Source organism: Eulemur rufifrons, chromosome 18, assembly GCF_041146395.1.
Source record: "Eulemur rufifrons isolate Redbay chromosome 18, OSU_ERuf_1, whole genome shotgun sequence".
NCBI classification, from domain to species: Eukaryota; Metazoa; Chordata; class Mammalia; order Primates; family Lemuridae; genus Eulemur; species Eulemur rufifrons.
The window spans coordinates 44,389,002-44,411,979 of NC_091000.1; the positions used below are offsets into that span (position 1 = coordinate 44,389,002).

The 22,978-nt window shown below is 31.5% G+C and overlaps 1 protein-coding gene across 3 annotated transcripts in view; it reads right to left on the minus strand.

The window, feature by feature from the left end:
- Positions 1–22,978, minus strand: part of FSTL5 (follistatin like 5) — a 642,677-nt gene that overhangs the window by 571,930 nt on the left and 47,769 nt on the right. For all 3 annotated transcript variants that reach the window (XM_069493244.1, XM_069493243.1, XM_069493242.1), the window contains exon 2: positions 19,763–19,904. In XM_069493244.1, coding sequence (XP_069349345.1) covers positions 19,763–19,888 — 126 coding nt within the window. In that variant the 5' untranslated portion in view covers positions 19,889–19,904. The remainder of the gene's footprint in view (positions 1–19,762; positions 19,905–22,978) is intronic.

Sequence of the window (22,978 nt, forward strand, 5' to 3'; positions counted from 1 at the left end):
TGTGGAGCCATCTGATTCTGGTGTCTTTATCAATGTTGATCTCTAATCTTCTTTCCAATCTCTTCTATAGTACTTGGAGAATAAGATTTCCACTTTCAATTGCGTTGATTTTGAAAATTTGCATTTTTTTAGGAAATCATCCATTTTGTCTAAATTTTCAAAATGCTGCAACTGAATTGCTGTAAGAATTGCTTAGGATTCTTTTCGTCTCTCCCGATATTTATGATTGTTCACATATTTTATTAGGCTTATAAGAAGAAAATATATGTTATTGGTTATTTAACAAATTAGTTTTGGGATTTATTTACCTGTTTAAGTAATTTTTATTTTCTGCTTTTATTTTATTAACTTTTAATTCCTGATTTTGTTGGATTTATTCTTTATTTGGAGGGTAAACAAGTAAATTCTTTATTTTTTCAAATTCTTTAATGATGAGGGTATTTAAGTGTATATTTTTTTTCTCTAAGTATTCTAGTTTCTCACAGTATTCACCAAGCCCAATGCATTTATTAATGTTGCTTACTTGATTCCCAAATTTATTCAAATTTACAATCTTTAAATATAATACATCAACTTATATAAACTTTGAGATCACAAGAAATTAAATATATACCTATATATCTTTTGATATCTGGATCATATTAAATTTAACCCATAGATATTCAAACCAGGACATAAAACTTTTTCTTTCCTATTTATTTGTTGGTGACAGGGCATAATATAAATACTCTCACCTATTCAACATCATGTGGCATCCAAACACACTCAGAAACTAATCAGGGAAGAAATGCTTCAGCATATCCTACAAAGTAAATCAATATCAAATACAAAGTTAAATGGGAATTTTGAAGCCACTTCATAGTGATATTTTATAAACTTGCTAAATGAATGGTACCAATCAGTAAAAGCTGCTGTCAGTATTTTGTGCTTACTTAATGGCAAGATCTTTGAGAAACATTTGTTTGGATAAATAATTTATAATAAGAATATTCATGCCAGACACAATATACTATTTTATCCCCTGTTACACTTTTAATAAAATGGACAGACATGACCTTTTATAATACTGATTTGGCATAAGTCTATTGGAAACATGCAGAGAATATACGGACACTAACACCTGATGATTTTCTTGTTTTTAATGATTAAGCAAGAGTAATGAAAACTTTCAAAATGCTAAACTCATAAAAAACAATGAACAATCATTACATCATAATATGTTCTATTGATGATTGGTGTGAACATGACTTTATTCAAAGCATGATGAAAACTGAGATAGTTCAACTTTAGGACTTAAAATATTGCCTGTATTTAAGGACACAAAGTTTGGTGTCAGATGAACAGAGGTTCTCATTCAAATAGCTTGTACAAGATTACAGAACTGTATTGGAAGCAAATAATGTTGAAAACTGCATTCTTTGGAATAGGTTTTTCTACCTTAAAAACACACGATTATTAACTGATAATGATTCTCTAATAGAATCTGAATGTGGTTAGTTACAAAATTGATTACAAAACATAGGGCATTCTTATTCACTTGGGAGGAATAATTTCAAATATTATCAAAACAGACAAATTTACAATAGCAAAACATGTAAATAAACTCTTAGAAATCAACTTGGCAAAATATTAAGGAATATTTTGTTTCTTAGTTCCTCAATACTAGAGGAACTAAGAAACATTACTGTGAACTATAAAGGGAAAGTCAATTGAGATACATTTTGTTTCTTTATGGGAAAGGTTACATTTATTATTATAAGATTATTCTCCTCAAAATAAAATTGACCAACATGACTTCCAATAAATATTTGATGTAAGAACAAATTCATTAATAATTTTAATGCAATGCAACAATAAATCATTTTATAATTTAGCTGCATTATTTCAATGTATTTGTGGGGGAAAAAAAGAGTGTCAAATAGGCAGAGCAAATTCTGAGAAATGAATTATAACAGGGGTGATGTAGGCCAGTTCAAACAGTAAAGTATTTCATGAAACTACATTAATAAAATTGTAGCACTCATGCTAGAATGAACAGATGCATCTGTGGTATAAATTAATAGACATAGAATTTTGCAGGGCTGATTGTTAGTTGATACACACATACAACAATCCTTCTAATTGGTCAATGCCCATCTCATACTTATTGTTAAATATTTAGAGTAGCATTTCCTGGATTTATATTTATATTGAAATTTAATTTGTGACTAAATAGCATTTAAAGAGGTTGGAAAAACATGAATCATTTATAAATAATATTTTTAAAAACTGGTTAATCATTTGGATAAAAGAAATAAAGATTCCTGGCCCAAACATCAATATAAAAGCAACAACAAAATGTATTACAAACTTTCTTGAAAGGTATATTTAAATTTTTTAATGTAAATATAAATTAAGTCATATGACTTCTGGGATAAATATTTTAAGCATTTTGTATTTAGCACGGTGCCAGCAGCATAGGAAAAATAAATAAACTCATCAAATAATAATAGTCATAATGACTAAAAAAAATGGGAAACAGTCAAGGAATTTATTTTGAAAATATTAACATTTCAATTATTGAAAATTCTATTCACTAAAAACCTTTGAGGCTATTGAATAAAGTGGAAAAATTTCTGTGATAACTAGGACCAAAGTGTTAATATCTCTAATATGTCAAGTACTTCTATATACTTATAAAAGATATAATACCTACAATGAAAAAGAGCAAAGAAAATTCAAGTATCCAATAAATATTAAAAAAATCACTAAAAAATAATTTTTAATAACAAAGATTTTTTAGCTTAAGTATAAGGAAATTTGAACAAGATACTGTATATAACAATATTTGAAAAAAAAATCTAATAATTCTTGGTTGCTTACAATTGTGTTATCCAGTTTACAGAAAGATTAGAAATAAATAAATACACAAAAATAAATAAATAAGTAAATACATAAATAAACAGCATCCAGTATGTATCCAGTATATCCATATATAATCATTAGCCAGGCATTAAAACACTGGATTTATTTATAGCAAATGTTATTATAGTGGGTATGGAAAAGAAAGATAATAATACCTGTTAGTATCTTTCTTTTCTGAGGCACCAAAAATTCCTGCCTTGTCTTGCTGGCCCTGCCATTGAATACTTCTGTCGCTTGGGTGGTGGTTCACTGTAGCTCCAAAGATTCAGTCTCCCAGACATTAAAATACAGGGCTTTATATTTGATAGCTTTTTAGATATCCAATTTATATGCTATGTGATTTTTTTTCTACAAAATTTAACAATTTAATTTAAATCAGAAATTATTGTAGCTACATTAAGGAAGGACACCTGAGCATGATATAAGCAATTGTCTACATAATCATTGTTTTAAAATATTTACAGCATGTTAAGCATGTCATCTCTGAAGTCGAATCTGTTAGCAGTGATACAGTGTTGTCAATGGGGGTGCTATATGCAATATTTAATATTCTTTTCCTTCTCTCCCTTAATATTTAATAAACTTAATGTGTTTTTCACTCAATTTTTATCAAAATGTATTCTTTAAGTTTCTAATTTCTGAGAGCACCAGGCTAAATCCAAAACATCTGTAATTTAGATTAGGAAGAATACCCCCTCCAAATTTTTCTTTTTTTTACATAATTTCCACCCTACATATTATAGGCATTTTTCTTTTCTCTGCCATGCTTCTTTACCTCTCCCTGTTCTCTCACTCTCCCTATCCTACCTACTCTCACTCTACCTTTCTCTCCTCCCTTTTTATTTTTGTTAGTTTTTCCTTCAAACTGCGATGTTGATAATGCATGCTATTTACTCAGTTATGTCTTAACCTAATATTCCATATCCATGGCAGCATGAACAACATATCAGATATTTATAAAACCTTTAATTCTGGAATAATAAATATGTGGTATGCTGTTATTATTTTGTAAGCATTAAGACATATCTCTGGCTTTTGAAAATTGATGCTATGTAAAATGGAATTTTTTTATTACTTTTTTAATGCTGAATATGTGGCAGTCTTTATGGTGTATTCCCAAATGTACTTTGCCTGGGGGTTTTAGTTTTCCTCTTCTGGTTTCCGTATATCTGTCAAACTGTTTATTGATCAGAGAGCTATAGATTTTTATATTTTTTCAAAGAGCTCAAAACTTGATTCCTATGTATTCAACAAACTTCCATTTAGGAGAATAATAATATAATTTTACCCTTAGAAAGTTGAAGTTAATGTTTCAGTGATGTTCAATAGTTAAGGAAGATAAAATCAAGCACATCAGATGGTTTGGTTAAATCTAATGTGTGGCTAATATTTTAGCATTACACATGCTCCTGTGAATATCAAGATGACTAGTCTTTAAATATTTGAAAATAGTAACTTCTGATGAAAATTTCTTTTATTTATATCCATAAAAACTTTATTGATGCACCAAATTTGAGTAAATTTCTGAAGATAGGCACTAATGCTAATGTATAAAATGCAACTATTCAGAATGTCTAGAACTCTTCTTCAGATTTTCTATGTTCTTTCCCATAATGACTACCTTATTTCTGCCCAAAGGAAATAAACAAAATTTTATTTTCTTTGAATAAGAGAACAAAAAGGAGTAATTTAAATTATGCCCAAATAGAATATTACAATTTTAATTTATTTAAGTGAAGCTTATATAAGACTACTCTAATTAATGAAAGTTAAGCAAAATATGTTTAGCTATAATATTTATTGGTTTATAATTTTCTGTGTCAACCTATAAAGCACAAGAATCTTAATGATATTTACTAAGTATGATATAGTCTCAATTTTATCCTTACAGGAAATGAGGAGGGAAATTTACAAGAATGGATATATACTTTTACTACATTCAACAACATGGATATATATCACAGACATAGTGTTAACAAAAAACAAACAAACAAAACCCACTGTAGGATTCTTTTTATGTGAAATTCAAAGGAAAAACTAATCAGTAGTAGAAAATTCAGAATAGTAGTTACCTTCAGAAGATGATATTAACTAAAATGTTCAAGTGTCAAGAGGAACTTTCTGAATCACAGGAGATATTTTGTGTCATAATCTGAGAGGTGGTACTATGAGTGTACACAAATATAAATATGTATTGAAGTGTATAATAATGTAAATTACTTCAATTAAAATTTAAAAATTGATATATTTCAAATTTTTCTTTAGTCAAACAGCCTGGTTTCTGATAGCAATATTTTGAGGAATAGTATTTCATACATGAACAGCATATGATTTAAATCCCATATTATGATTCCTAAAAAATATAGCATCAACATTCTCTTTCTAGAAATAAAAAGCATAAAATATATATTGATAAAAAGCTAAAATGGATTTATTATACTTTATTATCGTAACTATAAAATGATATTAAGCCAGATTGTTAACGTTGTGAGTTTCAAGAGAAGCCAAGTCTGTTGATATGTATAGCACCAGTTACTTCTAAAAGCCACCAGAGCAGATTTTCCCAAATTGTGTTTCCCAGAACATCAGAAGGTGTTCAAAAATTTCTATAGTCCATTAGTTGGGAAATTCTAGGTTAAGCAAACTTTAGAATGTTTCTCAGACTTTAGTATGCTCTTGGGCATTGTGGATTTCCACAGAAGCGTAATATGCAGTTTTCTTCAAATGACTCAGCCATTAGAATCCTTTTTCAGCAGAACATTTCACAGAAATAATGTTCTCTGGGGCAATGAATGTAGACTTGTGGGAGGTGAATAAGGGACTTTATTGTATCAATCAAAGAGAAAAACCATAAAATATTGAGGAATAGTCTTTCAAAGAGAGAGACATTGGGCACAGTGACAGATTTTTAACTATCACACATAAACCAATTTTATTTGTGTTCTTAAAGAGGGTGTTTTTTATTATAATGGTAGACTTAAACAATGGTGGAAATTTCACAGGGAGAATTACAAGGTATAGTACTTATTTTGGGATAACACATAGTTATTAGGAACATCAAGTTTTAAAGAGAAAATTTATATAAGAGCTGAAATTCTAGTAAAGTTGATAGAAATATGCTTGACAAGATAGACACATATATCACATGTGTGTAAGTCCTATAATAGAGTATTTTTAACAAATATATGGAAAAGATGTCCTTGATGTATGGAATCTCTATCTACTCTTTGTTAGGAGACCAGAGTTTTGTTCACAAATCTACCACTACTTGATTTTAGCAACTGGACAAAAGAATATTAGTATGTAAATTTTTCATTAGTAAAATGAAGATATTAGATGTGTAGACAGATAAGTTACATTTCAACTTTAACTTTCAGTTATGCTTTTGTAGTTGTTTTATAGATAAATGCAACAATGCTTCCACATATTTAATTTGCTACCCTAGAAAAAACTTTCAGAATCATTCTTTGAAGATAAATTTGATTTTTGGAACTAGGAAAAAAAACATTTGAAATCAAAATTCACAAAATCACTAGGTTATTAGAATCTTAAGACCAACCCTCCAATGATTTAACTTTTTTTAAGCAATAGAAATATTTCTTCAAAAAAAATTTTTGATCAGTAACAATATATAAATATAATGCTTTAGGTAGAATGGGAGTAGATAATTAAGAGAGCTTGCTGCTCAACCTTCTGCTCACTTGTATTTTCATGTGTTTCCTGGTTATATCCAAGTAACCTTAAAGCTAAACATAAATCCGAATTAACACTAGTAATCTCATGCAGTGACTCAAATTCCTACATACCCTTTCCCTTAGTATCTCTACAACATGATTAATGTATGTCTCCATTTAAAAGAAAGAAGTAGTTCTTGTGGAAAAGTAATGTAGTCTTAAAGTGTTTTCTTTTTTTTTTTTTTTTTTTTTTTTTGAGACAGAGTCTCACTTTGTTGCCCAGGCTAGAGTGAGTGCCGTGGCGTCAGCTTAGCTCACAGCAACCTCAGACTCCTCGGCTTAAGCGATCCTACTGCCTCAGCCTCCCGAGTAGCTGGGACTACAGGCATGCGCCACTATGCCCGGCTAATTTTTTCTATATAGATTTTTAGTTGTCCATATAATGTCTTTCTATTTTTAGTAGAGACGGGGTCTCGCTCAGGATGGTCTCGAACTCCTGACCTTGAGCAATCCACCCGCCTCGGCCTCCCAGAGTGCTAGGATTACAGGCGTGAGCCACCGCGCCCGGCCTTAAAGTGTTTTCAATATGATATTGCTTAAATATGAACAAGATTAATATCAGTTACAAGCTTTATTCACCATATAAATCTTCTTTTTCTTTTTTATTTCAGCATATGATGGAGGTATAAATGTTTAGCTTACTTATATTGCCCTTGCCCCTCAACCCCAAGTCAGAGCTTCAAGCGTGTCCATCCCCCAGATGTTGTGCATCGCACTCATTATGTATGTATATGCCCATCCCCTCCTCCCTGCTCCCATCTGCCTGATGCCCAATGAATGTTATTCCTATATGTGCTCTTAGGTGTTGATCAGTTAAAACCAACTTGATGGTGAGTACACGTGGTGCTTATTTTTCTATTCTTGGGATGCTTCACTTATATAACTACAAATCCAAAATAAATTTATAAAATAAATACAAAAATTATCAAAAGTCAACAATATTCACTTCATGAAATGGAATTTGCACAATGAGTGATATATTGTAACTATATTCTCACTGGCCACATGCCTATAATACTGACTGGAATGTAGAACTCAGTAGGATTGAACACTTCTTATGGTTTTAGTCTTCAAAATGAAATAATTCATTTTTAAACTTGTTGAAACTCTAAAATATAAGGTGATAAAGCAAGAGATATTTTCCCATTACAACAGTTACATGTTTCTTTACTATTGCTTTTTTCCTAATTAGAGATTTAATTTCTTCTTTTAAATGTTATTTTTTCCATTTCTGCTTTGTGTATAGTTGATATTCTCAGAGAAATGAGTTATAGAGATGATATACTAGGGAAATACTGTTTTAATCTTAAATTGGGTGTAACTGATTATCTTAGTGTCTGGTAAATTGACTGCAATAAAGAAGAGAAATTTCTAATTCTTTTAACAATGAAATATCAGTGAAACAAATATTATGTTTTACATATATATGTGTATATATATCGCACATATATAAAATGTTCAGATGCATTTTGATATAATATACTATTATTTTAGTCATGTCTAATTTGTGGGGTTATAGCTTTCAATTGTTATTATTAAGTGTTTAAAACTTCTGTCCAAATGTGGTCTATTTTATTATTTTAATGAACATTATTTTTTATGAAATCATATTAAACTGGCTAACAGTAGTTTTATCTAATTTAAAATTTTACAATGATATAAAATAAATATTTATATAAAATAATTCTATATGTTTTGAAGTATTGATAAAACCCAAAGCACTTCAACAACTGAACAATAAAAATAAAAACAATTTACAAAAAATAGTAAAAAATTCAAACAGATTTTTCACAAAAGGAAATTTATGAAAGGTCAGTACACAAATAAAAAGATGCTCAAAGTCACTAGTCAACAAGAAAATTTAAATTAAAACTACAATTGATGCCATTATACACTCTCCAGAATGACTAAAATTCAAAAGACCAAGAATAGCAAATACTGTCAAAGATGTGGAGCAACTAGAAATTTCATCCATTGCTCTTGTGTTGGGAATGTAAAATTGTACATCTATTTTGGAAAAAGTTTGGGTAGTTTCCTATTTAAAAAAAAATATCCACACTATGAACCAGCAATCCACTCCTAGTAATTACCCAAGAGAAATGAAAATATACAGCCACAAAAAAACTAGTGCAGTCATTCATAAGAGTCCCAGCCAGTTTCCATCAAAAGGAAAATGAACTTAAAGAGAGGAAAAAATATATAGTATATCAAGTTAGGGAAAAACTACTGAGTGATAAAAAGAAATACACTCTACTGATAACCAAAATAACACAGACAAATGTCAATAATCTTATTCTGAATGAAAGAAGTATTACCCAAATCTGCTGATACAATATAATCCCATCTATGTGAAATTGTAAAACAGAAAAAAACTATACTATGGTAAAAAAATATCAGAACATTGGTGGCCTCAGAGGGAATGGAAGGAGAGATCAACTGGGAAGAGGCCTGAGGAAACTTTTTCAGGGGATGATGGCATTCTATAATTTGACATGTCGATATATTAACGTGTTTTTCTTAAATGGGCATATTTGTCAAAACTTAGAGAATATTCACATAAGATCTGGGTTTTCCCATTGTATAGAATGGGATCCACTGGTTCAATACAAAATGATTCAATGTAATCCCAATCAAAATCCCAGGAAGTTATTTTTTGGATACCAATAAATGGATTCTAAGTTTATATGGAGAGACAAAAACCCCAGGAAAGTCAATTCCATATTAAAGGAGAAGAACAAGGTCAGAGACTGGCAATACTCAACTTCAGGATTTACTATAAAGTTGCAGTCTAGACTGTCTGGTATTGGTGATAGACAAATAGATCAATGGAATATAGCAGAGAGTCCAGAAAAAGATCCACATAAATAAAACCAACAGATCTTTGATAAAGATGCAAAGGCAATACAATGGAGCAAAGATAGTCCTTTAAACAAATGTTCTCTGGAACAACTGGACATCCGTGTGCAAGGAAATGAATCTATACACAGATCTTAAATCAGTCACAAAAATTAACTCAAAGTGGATCATAAACTAAATGCAAAAAACAAACTATAAAAGTAGAAGATAATATAGAAGATCTTATTTCTTTTTTAAAATTTTTATTGAAACATAATGACCGTAAAAATATTGAGGGTACATGTGATATTTTGATAATGCATATGATGTGTAAAAATCAAATCAGGGTACTTGGTATATTATCAACTCAAACATTTATTATTTCTTTGTGTTGAAAACATTTCAAATATCCTATTGTAGGTATTTTGAAATATACAATAAATTATTGCTCACTATAGTCATCCTACTGTACTATCAAACACTAGAATTTATTCCTTCTAACTGCATTTTGTATCTGTTAACCAACTTCTCTTCATAGCCCCCTTCCCCTTATTGTCTTCATGTATCCAAGGTATTTAAGTAAAGGAGAAAAAAATAAAACTTAAAGTATTTTAAAGTGTATAAAATGTCTGATTATCATATGAGGATAATGTTGAAAGCAGAATTAAATTTGAAATTCTCAGCATTATTTTAAATGAATTATTCATAGTTTGTGTTGTTAGAATAGGAAAAAAATTGCAATAAGAGAGGTACATCTATTATGGCAAAAATGGATATACAATAAACTTATGATCTACAAATAGTAACACAGGAGATAATATAGATAATATTTGGTATGGTGATGACTTTTTAAACACAAAACTAAAGGTATGATCCATGAAAGAAATAATTTATAAGCTGGACTTCATTAAAATTAAAAAAAAAAAAAAAAAAAACCTCTGCTTTGCAAAAGATACTCTCAAGAGAATGAAAAGAAAAGCTGGGAGAAAATATTTACAAAAGACATATCTGACAAACAACTGTTATGCAAATTATACCATGAACTTTAGAAACTCAGCAAAAAGAAAACCCAATTGTAAAATGAACAAAAGAGCTGAGCAAGCACAATCACCAAAGAAGATATACAATTGGCAAGATACATATGAAAATATATTAAACATCATATGTCATTATGGAATTTTAAATTAAAACCATAACACTACACACCTATTTGGATGGACAAACTTCAAAACACTGACAAGACCAAATACTGTTAAGGATAGGGGAGCAACAGGAACTATCATTCATTGCTGGTAGGAATGCAAAATTGTACAGCCAGTTTAAGACAGTTTGGCAGTTTTGTACAAAAGTAAACATATTCTTGCCATACAATCCAGCAATCACTCTCAAAGGAGTTAAAAACCTATTTCCACAGAAAAACCTGCACAGGGATATTTATAGCAGCTTTATTCATAATTTCCAAAATTTGTAACAACCAAGATGTCCCTTAGTCATGAATGTATAAATAAACTATGACACATTCAGACAATGGAATATTATTTAGCACTAAAAAGAAATGAGCTCTCAAGCTATGAAAATACACGGAGGAACCTTCAATGCAAACTTCTGACAGCTTGTTGAAACTAGATAATTATTGTTGGGTGTTTCTACCAGTAGGTTGTATGATTGACAGACCCATCTTTGAAGGGTGCCCTTGGTTTAACTCACACAGCTGATACATGCACAATTCGCTTCAGACAGCCTGGTGGCTATAATGTCTTAAGCTAAGTGTGTTTTTCTTGTACTTAGTCCAGCAAATATACTTAGTCGTCCTCATTTATTTATTTGTAGACTACTTCTTAACAAGTAAATTTTGCACTGGCTCTCCATAAAGGATAGTCCCCTTGTGGTACATTTAAATAAGGCTTTGAATTATGTTTTCAATAAATTCATCTGAGATGTTTGCTTCATCAAAAGTCATAGGGCAAATCAAGCTATTTATTTAAGAACTCAATTTGAACTGCTTTGTTCAGTACTTCATGTGTAGTAGGCACCTAATTAATACTTGCTGAAATAATGACTGAATGTACTTTTTTGTTGGTAAAAGGAGTACTTGAAGTTTTGTATTATAAAAAAGAACATCTGGGTTCTAATCTCAGCTGAACAGTATCTGGCTGTGTCACTTTGAACAAAAAACATTGCCTCTCAGGCCCTCACTTTTCACAGCTGTATTATATTTTTTTGAAGTGGATTGAATATTTTCTACTGTCTTATAGCTCTAAAAATGCTACATCTCAGCTCGTACACAAAGGTGCTAATACATAAAATAAAGCATAAGTAACATTATTTAAAAATAATACTCTTTCAGTTGTGATTCATACATAAAAGTGTTATCTCATAAATATGCTGAATGCCAAGCTCATACATCAGGATATTTCCTGCCATTTATAATTTAGAACTTTGCTAATTGATGTCACAAAAGAATTTTTAATAATAAAATATGCACAAAACAACTTATAATTTACACATTGAAGTGTGACTCAAATGCCAGCTTCCTGATATATCAGTCAGTATCTATGATTAGCATCTGCTCTTAACTCATAACCCTCTTTCCTACATATACATGTTTAGAGTATCCACATTGAAACCTGTTAAAAACAGCCACATCTATATTTTTTGAATGGGTGGTAGCACAAAGTACTTAATTAATGTAGATTTGGATGTGTTAATAGTTTGATTTTCTTCAGCAAACCAGTATAATCTAGCACTATCCTTTCCACAAAAGTAGTGAGAATAAAAACATCCAATGGTAACAACACTTTGGAAGTCATCCAAAACAAATGAGCAATAATGACAACCTACTTCACTGCAACTTTGGCCTAATATTCTTATCCTTCTTTGTCAGCAAAGAATCAATGACTATTCCTGGACACAAGCATAAAGCCATGTTAATTTTCAACTATCAAGACAATTAAATACATATATGCAGTTGGATAAGAGAAAGCATTGTAAGTAAGGACACTTGAAAATCTGTATTTGAGTGATAGAAAACATCGTATGTACCCGAGGCTGGCGCATAGGTGGAGTGCTCTGGAATATTGACAAGCTTGGTTCTAATGTAATACATGAATTTGACTACTTTGTTGTATTTGCGTTGAATAGATGTAAATAGAATGCTAATGCATGACATTTCTAGCATTTCAAAACTTCACATTTTCAAAGGAAAGCAGCTCTATTTTTTCAGGTTATAGCTAATTTTAAAGCTTTAAGCAAAATATTTTAATGTAGGGTCATAGAGGTGGAAAGGAGCGTCTTTTCTGCATACCACCTACAGATCTATCATAATAGTACTGCTTTAGAATTCACTCTCAAAAAGATCAAAAGACAATTTTTTTGTAGCAGGCCCTTATCATGAGAATTTTAGAAGCCAGATATATCCCTTCATTTACTTGCTTTAGTTAAGCAAAGCGATTCAGTCCACTGAATGCTAATTTTCTCCAGATTGGCAAATAAACCTTGTTTTGAAGGAATAAAATGCAAAGAACATATCCAAAAGTCAACAAAACTTTTTATTTTCTTAAAGTTCTTGAAAGGACAAAGTCACCCAGGTAAAAGGTAGACTTAAACTATAACCATGTACCTGGTTTTCAGATTAACTTTGCCCACATAGCATTTAGTTTTGGCCTGAGACAAGTTTAATTAGTAGTGGCAATTTTGACCTGTATGTTACAGGTGGTATTCCCAATGTCTATTGAGAGACAATTCTCTAAGGGTTTCTTGTGTTTCTGCAAATCATGTGAGGAAAGTGATGGCCATTTGCTCCAGACTGTCTGTTCAAGGATGTTTGTATAGCAAATAGTCTTAAAACATACATAATGTCTTCCTCTGGAGCAAAAGGCAACTGTGTTTACAGCCTTATAAGATAGAAATTGTATCTCCGTTCAGAACACAGGGTAGGGATACTTACTGCCCAGTATAATAGAGACAGTGTCTCCCTCTGATGCAAAGAACAGATATGCTGTGGCCCCTGAAACATCTGGTGTCCTTTAAGTCACAGGTCTTCTTGTGTAATACTCACGATCTACTCTCTTATCAACATTCAAGTACACAATGCAGTGTTGTCAACTGTGGTTTCCTTACTGTACCTCAGATCTCCAGAACTTATTCATCTTGCATAACTGAAACTTTTACAAATATCTTTGTGTTTCGATTTTTGCTTAGGCTTTTAAATGACTAAGTAAACATTTTTGTTACTGAGATTTCTTCAATCCATTCTTCTCATTTATGAAGAATATGTAACTATTATGTGCACTTTGATCTTACTAACCTAGGACTCCAATTTTTAAATTATTCTTCAACAGTTTTTGCACAATCCCAAAAATGGGAATAGGATGGTGTCAGTAAATACTGGGTTTTCATTAGTTAGAAAAAAATCCATACAGAGTCTTATTTTCAAACCCACTTTATTTGATTAGAAAAAAATTCTGAGTTTTGTCAATAATATTCAGACTTTATGATACATATGTAATAAACATATTAATTGGTATATTCCTTAACATTTAATTAACAAATTCTTTAACCCATACTCTTTTAACTCCCTCACTCCTAACATTTTTACTCTTAGATAGTGACCTAAATTGCTTCCTGACCTCTACAAAATACATTAACATTTTAAAGAGCTTTCCCTTGAATATGCTGCAAGCAATCAGATATTTCAGTAGGGAAAGCACTATTTTTTTCTCAGCCAGAAAATAATGCTCCTGGGTTTGCCTGAAGGTTCACAGGCTCTAAGCAGTCACCATTTTGATGTTTTCTTTAATGTTGCTCTCTTTCCCTAGAGTTCTCCCCCACCACTCTTCACCTAGCCACATCTATCACTCTTTTAATACAAAAGTCAAAAAAAAAAAAAAAAAAAAAACCACAAATGACTTTTTTAAATCATACTGTACTACAGTGAATATTAACACTCTCAGGAATTATTAAATGATTCCTACTCCTTGCCCCTTTTGCACAGAAACCATCCACACAGATAAACATATTTTGATTTAGGAAGTAAAGAAACCATAAGTCAATTTAGATTGGCAGGGGTAGCTCTGCACTATAAAGCAGGGCATAGATTCTCTGGTCAGATAGCAATAAAAGCATCGTAAGGGCTTTAAGTGGTCCCACTAGGTATACTCAAAGAACGCTCCTTCTGTCCTCATAAGATCTTCCCTCAAGCCTGACTTTGATTATCTTCTTTGGCAAACAATGTAGTAGCGTCATCAGTGTTGTAGATAAGAAAAAGGGTTCTAAGACATGTGCTGACCCTAAGAGGATTTACAGGCAACCAATTAGGGTACATGTAAATGTGCTGAAATATTAGTACAGAAATATAATGGGAGAGTAAATTGTGATGGGAAATTATATCTGAGCAAGAAGTAGTAAGAAGAAAGAAATACTGGAGAAATAATAATAAGAAAAGGCTAAGAATAGATACGAAACAGGGAGCCAAGAAGATATAGAAAAAGAAGTACAGGCTTTGTGGTTAAGTTCTAGTTCTATCCTTATTGGTGAAGATAGGCTAGGGTTATAATGAGATAGCAAACGACTCCCAAATCTCGATGATTTAAAACAACAAAGATTTTTATTCAGTTTTTGTTCTATGACAATCTCTAATCTCTAGGGCATTTTATATTAAACATCATAGACATTTAGAATTTTGGATGATTAAGCAGCCACCACCCTGAACAGATGCTGTATTCTGTGCTAGAGGAAGAAGAGAGTTCTGGAAGATTTTACGATTGTGATTGAACATTCAGCCCAGATGCATTCCACAGCACTTTTGCCCCTAACTCATTGGTCACAACTAGACATATGGTCTCATCCACCACAAAGGGACTAAGACATATAACCTAATCTTACCATCATGTGACCAGAAACTGGGGAGAACAGGAAATACATGGCACACAGGCCACATTACTATACAAAGTACTCATTCTGGAACCTACATTAAGTTATTTAGGCTGTATTTCTAAATCCTGCTATGTTCACACCTAATGGGTGCAGTGCACACCGACTGAGGGGTGGACATGCTTGAAGCTCTGACTCGAGTGAGGCAAAGGCAATATGTGTAACCTAAACATTTGTACCTCCGTAATGTGCTGAAATAGAAAAAAATTTAAAAATTTCAAAAAGAAACTGTAAAAAAATAAAAAAATAAATCCTACTACCTAACTTTATAGCTATGTGACATTAAAAATTATTAAACACCTGTGAATTCCAGATTCTTCGTCTATAAAAGAGCAATAATACCACTTACTCCATGGGAATATTCATATAATTAAATGATCTAATGTATAGAATAAAGCTAACAGTATTTGGTATATGGTAAATGACCAGTGACACTGTTAAGTCTAATTCTGTATGGATGCTCTGAGTACTCCAATTATAAAGATGGCTCAAAACTTGGAGTGCTTCCAGGAACTGTTTCACAAATACTCATGGCCAGTGGTAGTTACTACACTCTGCTCATCACCCAGATTCCTGGTCACAGACCTGCAATTACGGTGGTAAGTGTGGCTTCCTAGTGGCACTCCTTCCTCTTTCTTCATTGGGAGATTGGACTAAACTGGGGCTACAAAAACCATTAGGAGAAGACATTCATTTCAGAAATGGATGTGGAGATACTGTGGTTGTGCTTATGGAGGAGCAATCTGGAAAAGCATTAGCTATTTCTCCTTGAGGTCAGGCCACATTGCTTTACTATCATCATCTACTTGAGTTTGTTTGTTTTGTTTTCCCCCATCTATGGTCTACCTTTGCTTTTACCTGCCTTTCATTGATCTCATTGATTCTGCCTGTTGTCCTCTCCTCTCCTTGGGAAAGTTACTTTAGCTTTTTGAGTTGTAATATTGTCATTTGAGTAAACAGGAATTACCTGCATTCCGGGATTATTTTATGAGTAAATTATAACAATGTATATGAAAACATCTAGCACAATATAAGTATGCAATATTTAAATTAAAATAATAATAAATAAAAGAACCACTTTTGAGATTTAGATTTGGTAATTGTATTTTACAATTCTAGAGTGCTAATGAATTCCTGCATACGATGTTCTAGAAATGTTTGTTGGATAAACAAATTGGGCAAAACACATGATCAGCTCCCTCAGAGACATATCTGTGAACTATAATTAAGATTTCTATAATTAGTATAAGTTTATGTGTTATTCATATTTATCTCAAGATATATGCAAAATTTTCAATCATATTTATGTGTATCTATAGTTGCACATGATATATATATGGATGCATATATTTATATCTACAATATTTCAATCTAATCTGACAAGTGGATATCACATACTACATTTTGATCTCAGTATTAGATTTATTATACAGTTGGCACACAAACATTTGGAAAAAATGAGGTCTATACATACATTTGTTCAGATTCAAAGTGCCTCAAACTTTCTGGGGAAAATGTGCAAAATGGCTAAAAATACCTGAATATCTATTGTGTCTATTATTTATTTTGTACTTTTCTAGTCAATAAGTAATATTTAATCCAAAGGAAAAATGTCCTCATGCATTTTGTCTTATAAAAATATAAATATTTATATTTTTTGTAATTTAAATAAAACTATATTTAAAATAACAAATAAAAGAAAATTAACTTGCATAATGCTATTAAAATAATTTATTTTTATAATTTGAGGTATTGCTCTATTGATTTTATTCTGAGAAATAATAGGAAAGGAAATTTTACTTTATTATTAATTGTATAAATAGAAATAAACATGTGTGTGTATATATATGATACATATATCACCTTGTTTTCTACCTATTCTAGTCATCTGATGGAATAATTAATTCCACATATACTTATTGTTTACCATGTGCCAAATACTGTTCTAGGTGCTGGGGCAAGATGAAAAGTAGATCATCCTAATGGAAGGAAACACCCAAGAAACCAATAAGTAAGTGAAATATGTGTCTTGACAAATGGTGATAAGCTCTGTGGATGAAAAGAAATCATAGAAATAAATAGGGAATGTTTATGGCTGTTCCATTTTCACTCATGTTTTGGGAGGGCCTCACCAATAAAGAGGCTTATGAATATAATGAGGATGGGAATCAATGGGAAAAGGGTGACCAGGAATTTCCAGGCTCCTGACAGTGACTGATACAAACAAAAATAAAGGCTATAATACAGTTTTCCTGGTCTTGGAGAAGGGAAGGTAGTTCCTAAGGCCGAGTACAGAGTTTGATTATGAGTGGAAAGTATCTGGTGGAGATTTTGCAGGCACTTGCGCAACATGGGGTCCCTCTGTAGTCCTGTCAAACATCCACTTTCTCACACACACAGACACATACACACACATTCACCAAATGCTTTTTATAGTTTAATCTCACCTCTGTTCAAAGCTCTTTGAAAGTTAGGTATTGCCATGACAATTCTGTGCCTATATGCTTTTACATACCAACAATGATGTATTATTTTTAACTCTTTAAAGGTAAAGACACACAGAAATGGAAAAGATTGGAAAGTGACTTAGATGATTTTTAGTGGGTACTAGTTCTTCTCAATCACGTTTAAATGATTGTGTTATTTATTTCCTTTAAAGTTTTGTTAATCTCACAGTAATGGTTTAGCATCCAAATGTAATTCAGAATAGTTTATAACTGTACACACTGAAGCATAAAAACCTGTGGTATTATATTTATCAGGGAAACAATCAGAAAAGCATAGCCACATATTCAACCTGTCATTTTTCTGTCACTGATTCAATTAAACAGCATCTAGTATGTTTGCAGCACCAGGAATATATCGATGAGAAAGGCACATTTCCCCACCTCAAGACACATAACTTAGGGCAGACAAGCTGCACAGAATAAATAAATATTCACTGGGTATGTAACAGTGTGAGCCAAATTGTTGTATTAGCAATGTGTTCTGAGAGCATTCATAAAGGAGTTACTATTTCTAAACATTGGATGGAGATAAAACTGATTATTAGTCCATGAGGTAGAGGATAGCACTGATAGTTGCAAGGCAGTAGAACAAGGCCAATTCTCCAATTGCATTTATCCAGACTAGACACTTTAAAAACTTATTTACTTTCACATGTGGTTGAATTTTTACAATGATTTTTGACATTGAAGTATATTTTCACATATTTCTTTCGTTTTTGCTGGTATCAAACCTATCTTTCATGTTATCCCTGGCCAGTTAATATATTTAATAAATGTGTGCATTTAGAAAATCCCTTAGCCTTTCTACAAGTTATTTTTTTGGTCTATAAAATGAAAATAGATACATCTACATATTCTTTTGAAGATTAAATAAAATAATACACTTAAGAGCTTAGCCTAGTATTGGGCACATAAAAATCCCAGTAAAGGTTAGCTACTATTTTATCAAAGTATTTGATATTTATGAAAGAATTTCAGCAAAAATATATGCAATGTAAATATATGTATTGAATATAAGGGAGAAAATCAGTATTTGTTTATTTCAAAAGTCTTTTCTGAAGTGAAGGCAAGTAGATAAGAAATTTTATAAATGTAGTTTTCTCCCATACTTAACATGTCATTTTTTACTACTTTCTATGCAAACCAAAAATGTATTGTAAACTTTTATTCAATTTAAAAAAAGGTTATTTGAGTACACTATTTGCACTATCATGGACTATTATTAAAATAAAAACACTAGCTTAATTTATTGTAAATATTTAATTCTATGATTTATAGTACACCTAATTATCAGTTTATTTTACACTTGAAAATATTTAACACAGAAAGTAAAGTATTTGCCCAACATCGGACACCCCAAAATTATGATTTTTGATGAAATTAAAATTTACAATAATTGCTATGAAAATGAATCCTTTGCCAATCTATATATCTGCAGATGGTTTAACCATCTTTTTGTTTACCTTTATGGCAAATTCCAGAGCATAACTCTTTGCTTTTTAATTTAAAATCTTCAATTTTGAAATTAATATGGAACTTACAGAAATTACCTGTTTGATCAGGTGTTAATATATTTACTTATTTTTATAAATCTACTATTAGTACTTAATAGAAATTTTAATATTTTTAAATGGTTCATCTCTATTCTTTATCAAGAAGTATTTAGTTCCCCAAATTTTAAATTTCCAAATTTATTTCTAGTTCATGTTTTAAAAAGTGCATTTTTTAAATATGTAAACTACTAAAAGCATATTCTGAAGATGTGCTCCTAAGTGAATAATACATCAGACAACTAATAGCTTAGTTTATAATTTGTAGGCACTATGAGCAGATTCAGAATGTTGACTGTACCTTATGCCGCAATCTTATTAGAGGCTGATAGGACTTAAGGCCATATCCCACTTCTTTAGTTGGCCTTCCTTCTGACTCCAGAAAAATGAATCCAAGAACCAAAACAGCTGACCAGCACTTAAACATCCTTATTGCTTTTCACCTGTCAAAATTAAAATTGCAAATAATCAGAGAAAATGCATTACCTATTGAAGAAATGTATCGAGACATATTCAACATCACATATAAATTTTCACTGATCTAATCAAAACCTGCTGGCAGCTGCCCAATTGACATAAGCACCTCCAAATATTATCCCTAACAAATCATAACAAATAAATATTTTTTAAATTCAGCCTTCCTTACAAAACATGAAATAAGAAGAGACATAGGGTCTGATAAAATATATTGAGGAAAAATTAATAAAAATAAGTTGAAAGAAAAAAGAGAAAGTATTAAATTATAGCTAATTTTCTATACAGAATACAATTACCAAAATATTTATAAATCTAGTACTTTTATTCAAGTACATTTGATGGATAAATTTTAACAAACCCACAGTTGTTATAACTCACTGGTAAAGACTGATGAGAGATTAATAAGATGATAATCAATTATAGGTACTTAATAAATAAATTGAGTACAACAGAAGTTATGCAGATAAATATTATTAATGCATTTTTCCAGTATTTAAAATAACATTTTCTAGAAAATTGCTTTACAAGTGCTTCAAACTAAATATTTATGACTCTTTCTGCTGATCTTTGTTTTTAGATACACCGTAGAGTTCAACTATATTCTACTTACTGCTTTCACCAACACTTCTCCTTCCCTGCTGTGACAATGGAGGAACTTTGTCTCCTCCTATCTTAGCCAATCTGTATATCTGACTTCGTGAGCAACATAACCAATCCCACTCTTTACTATATTTTAAATTCCTCTCTCAATTATATTCTTCCATCTTTAGACGTGCTGAAACAGCCTATATTTTAAGGTAATTTCTCTCCTCTACCTTCTGAATTTTCTGAAAGCATTGTATATATCATTCTACCCTTTTTTTTATTTACCTTAGTCCACTTTAGTCATGTTTCTGACTCCATCATGCCATCAGAGCAACTTTCACCTCTCATAAATAACCAGTAGCACCCCTGTCACCCCGATCAATGAACATTCCTAATCCCTTTCTTACAAGACATCTGCTGGCCATTTTTTTTTCCACGAAATTGTCACTCTATTTGGTATCTCTGACACTTTGCTCTTTCTGTAGAATTTGTGAAAACTTCTCAGTCCTTTTGTAGGTTCATTCTATTCCTTTGTTTTGCCATTAAAAATTGCTGTTTATCAAATCTCATTGCCAGTCACTTACCATCCTAGTTCATTCACTCAGCCTAGGTTATTTTAACATTGTCTATAGTTTTAATTATATATACTATGTCTTCTTCAATCTCTACATTGGTATGGTTTGGCCTATTTAACAGCTCTATCCTCAAGTTTCAAAAACAACTTTTCATAGTATGTATGCCCCCACATAAAGCCCTGCTGTCCTATATTTTCATTCATCCATTTACCCAAGCCAGAAACAAAGAAACATCGTTGACATTTTCCTCCCCTGAGCCTTCATATTAAACCCATGACTAAATTGTGTTAGATCTACATTCTAAACATATCTCCAAAACTTCAGTTCTTCTTCACATATACTGTTCCCACTCTAGTTTAAGCCATTAGCACCACTTTTCAAAGAAATTGCCCCAATCATTTCCTTTCTAGCCTTCCACTTTTATGCACATGCATTGAATTTCATTTCTCCACACAAGAACCTGAGTCATAATGTTACTGTGCTTACGAATAACTTCAGCAGATTTTCATGTGCCCTTAAGATCAAAAACAAAATAAATGACCTAGCTTACAAGTTCCCACAGAGTCAGGGCTCTGCCTGTCTCTTTCTCCCTATATATATATTCTCTAGTCAAATTAAGCTTCGTTCAGTTCTTTGAAATCATTTTGTCCATTTCTGCTATAAGGTTTTTGTAAGCTATTTCCTCTGTTCCCCGCCCCCCCGCCGCCATTTATCACCCAAAGATCTGCACATGTCAGATTTCTTCCTCAGGAATCCCTTCCCACAACAGTAGCTTGAGTTACTTGTCTTAGGTACTCATTCTCATAAATCAGTTTTCCTTCAAGAGCATCTCCTTGTAATTAGACATCATTAATATGATTATTTGAAAAAATGTTGGTCTTCTGCACTAAATTTTATGTATATTTAAGATATTAGTTATCTTAGATATTAGTTAAGATATTATTTAAGATATACATATCTTCTCCAAACTTTGTGAATGCAGGAATTTGGGGTTTTTTATTTGTTTGCTTTTGTTTTTGATTTTTTTCAGCATTATATCACCTAGATCTAACCTGACATCTGTTAGACACTTAATAAATGAACGCATAAAGGAATGTCATTCTGCATTCAAGGATAAAAGAAAGATCATGTTTCCCTGCATTCTGAAAATATTGAATACAATTCCTATTTCTACTACTGCTGCAGAGCGTCTGAAAACTAACCTGAGAAAACTAAATATTTTCATTTGCAATCCATCTTTTTTCTGTCATTTTGATGTATAGTCTAATCCTTTTCTCAGAGGTAAATATTTGTTTATAATACAACTGGATGGAATATATTAAATCCAAGATAGAGCCCAAGAATAAAGCCAAAGGACTAGCTCAAGTGAAGTTTTATTTTCTAGAAGACTCTGAATACTTATGCTGCTTCTACTGTCATACAAGAGAGGGGGAAAAAGAGGTATGAAAATAATCCTGTCCCATCATGACTCTGGGAATAGGTAAAATCATAACCTTCCTAAAAGTGCTCATTATAGGTTTCTCTTTGTCCTCCCTCTCCCTTCCTCTCTCCCCACTCCTTCTTTTCTCTGTATGTGTGCATACACACACTCACACACACACACACACACACACACACAGGTATATACCACATGGTTATAAATATTTCATCCACTATAAAATATAGAATAAATTAACAATTAATTAATTTAATAGGTTGCCAAAAATCTTATAAATCTTCCATGAGCAAATTCCATATATTAATAATTAGATCAACATTCTCCTGAAATATTTTCTCCACCAAAAGGCAGTGACCTAGAAATATCTACCTTACCTTTCAATAAAAATCAATAAAAATAATTCAGCGTGTAAATCTTGGGGAAGTATATGCGACCTACTTGT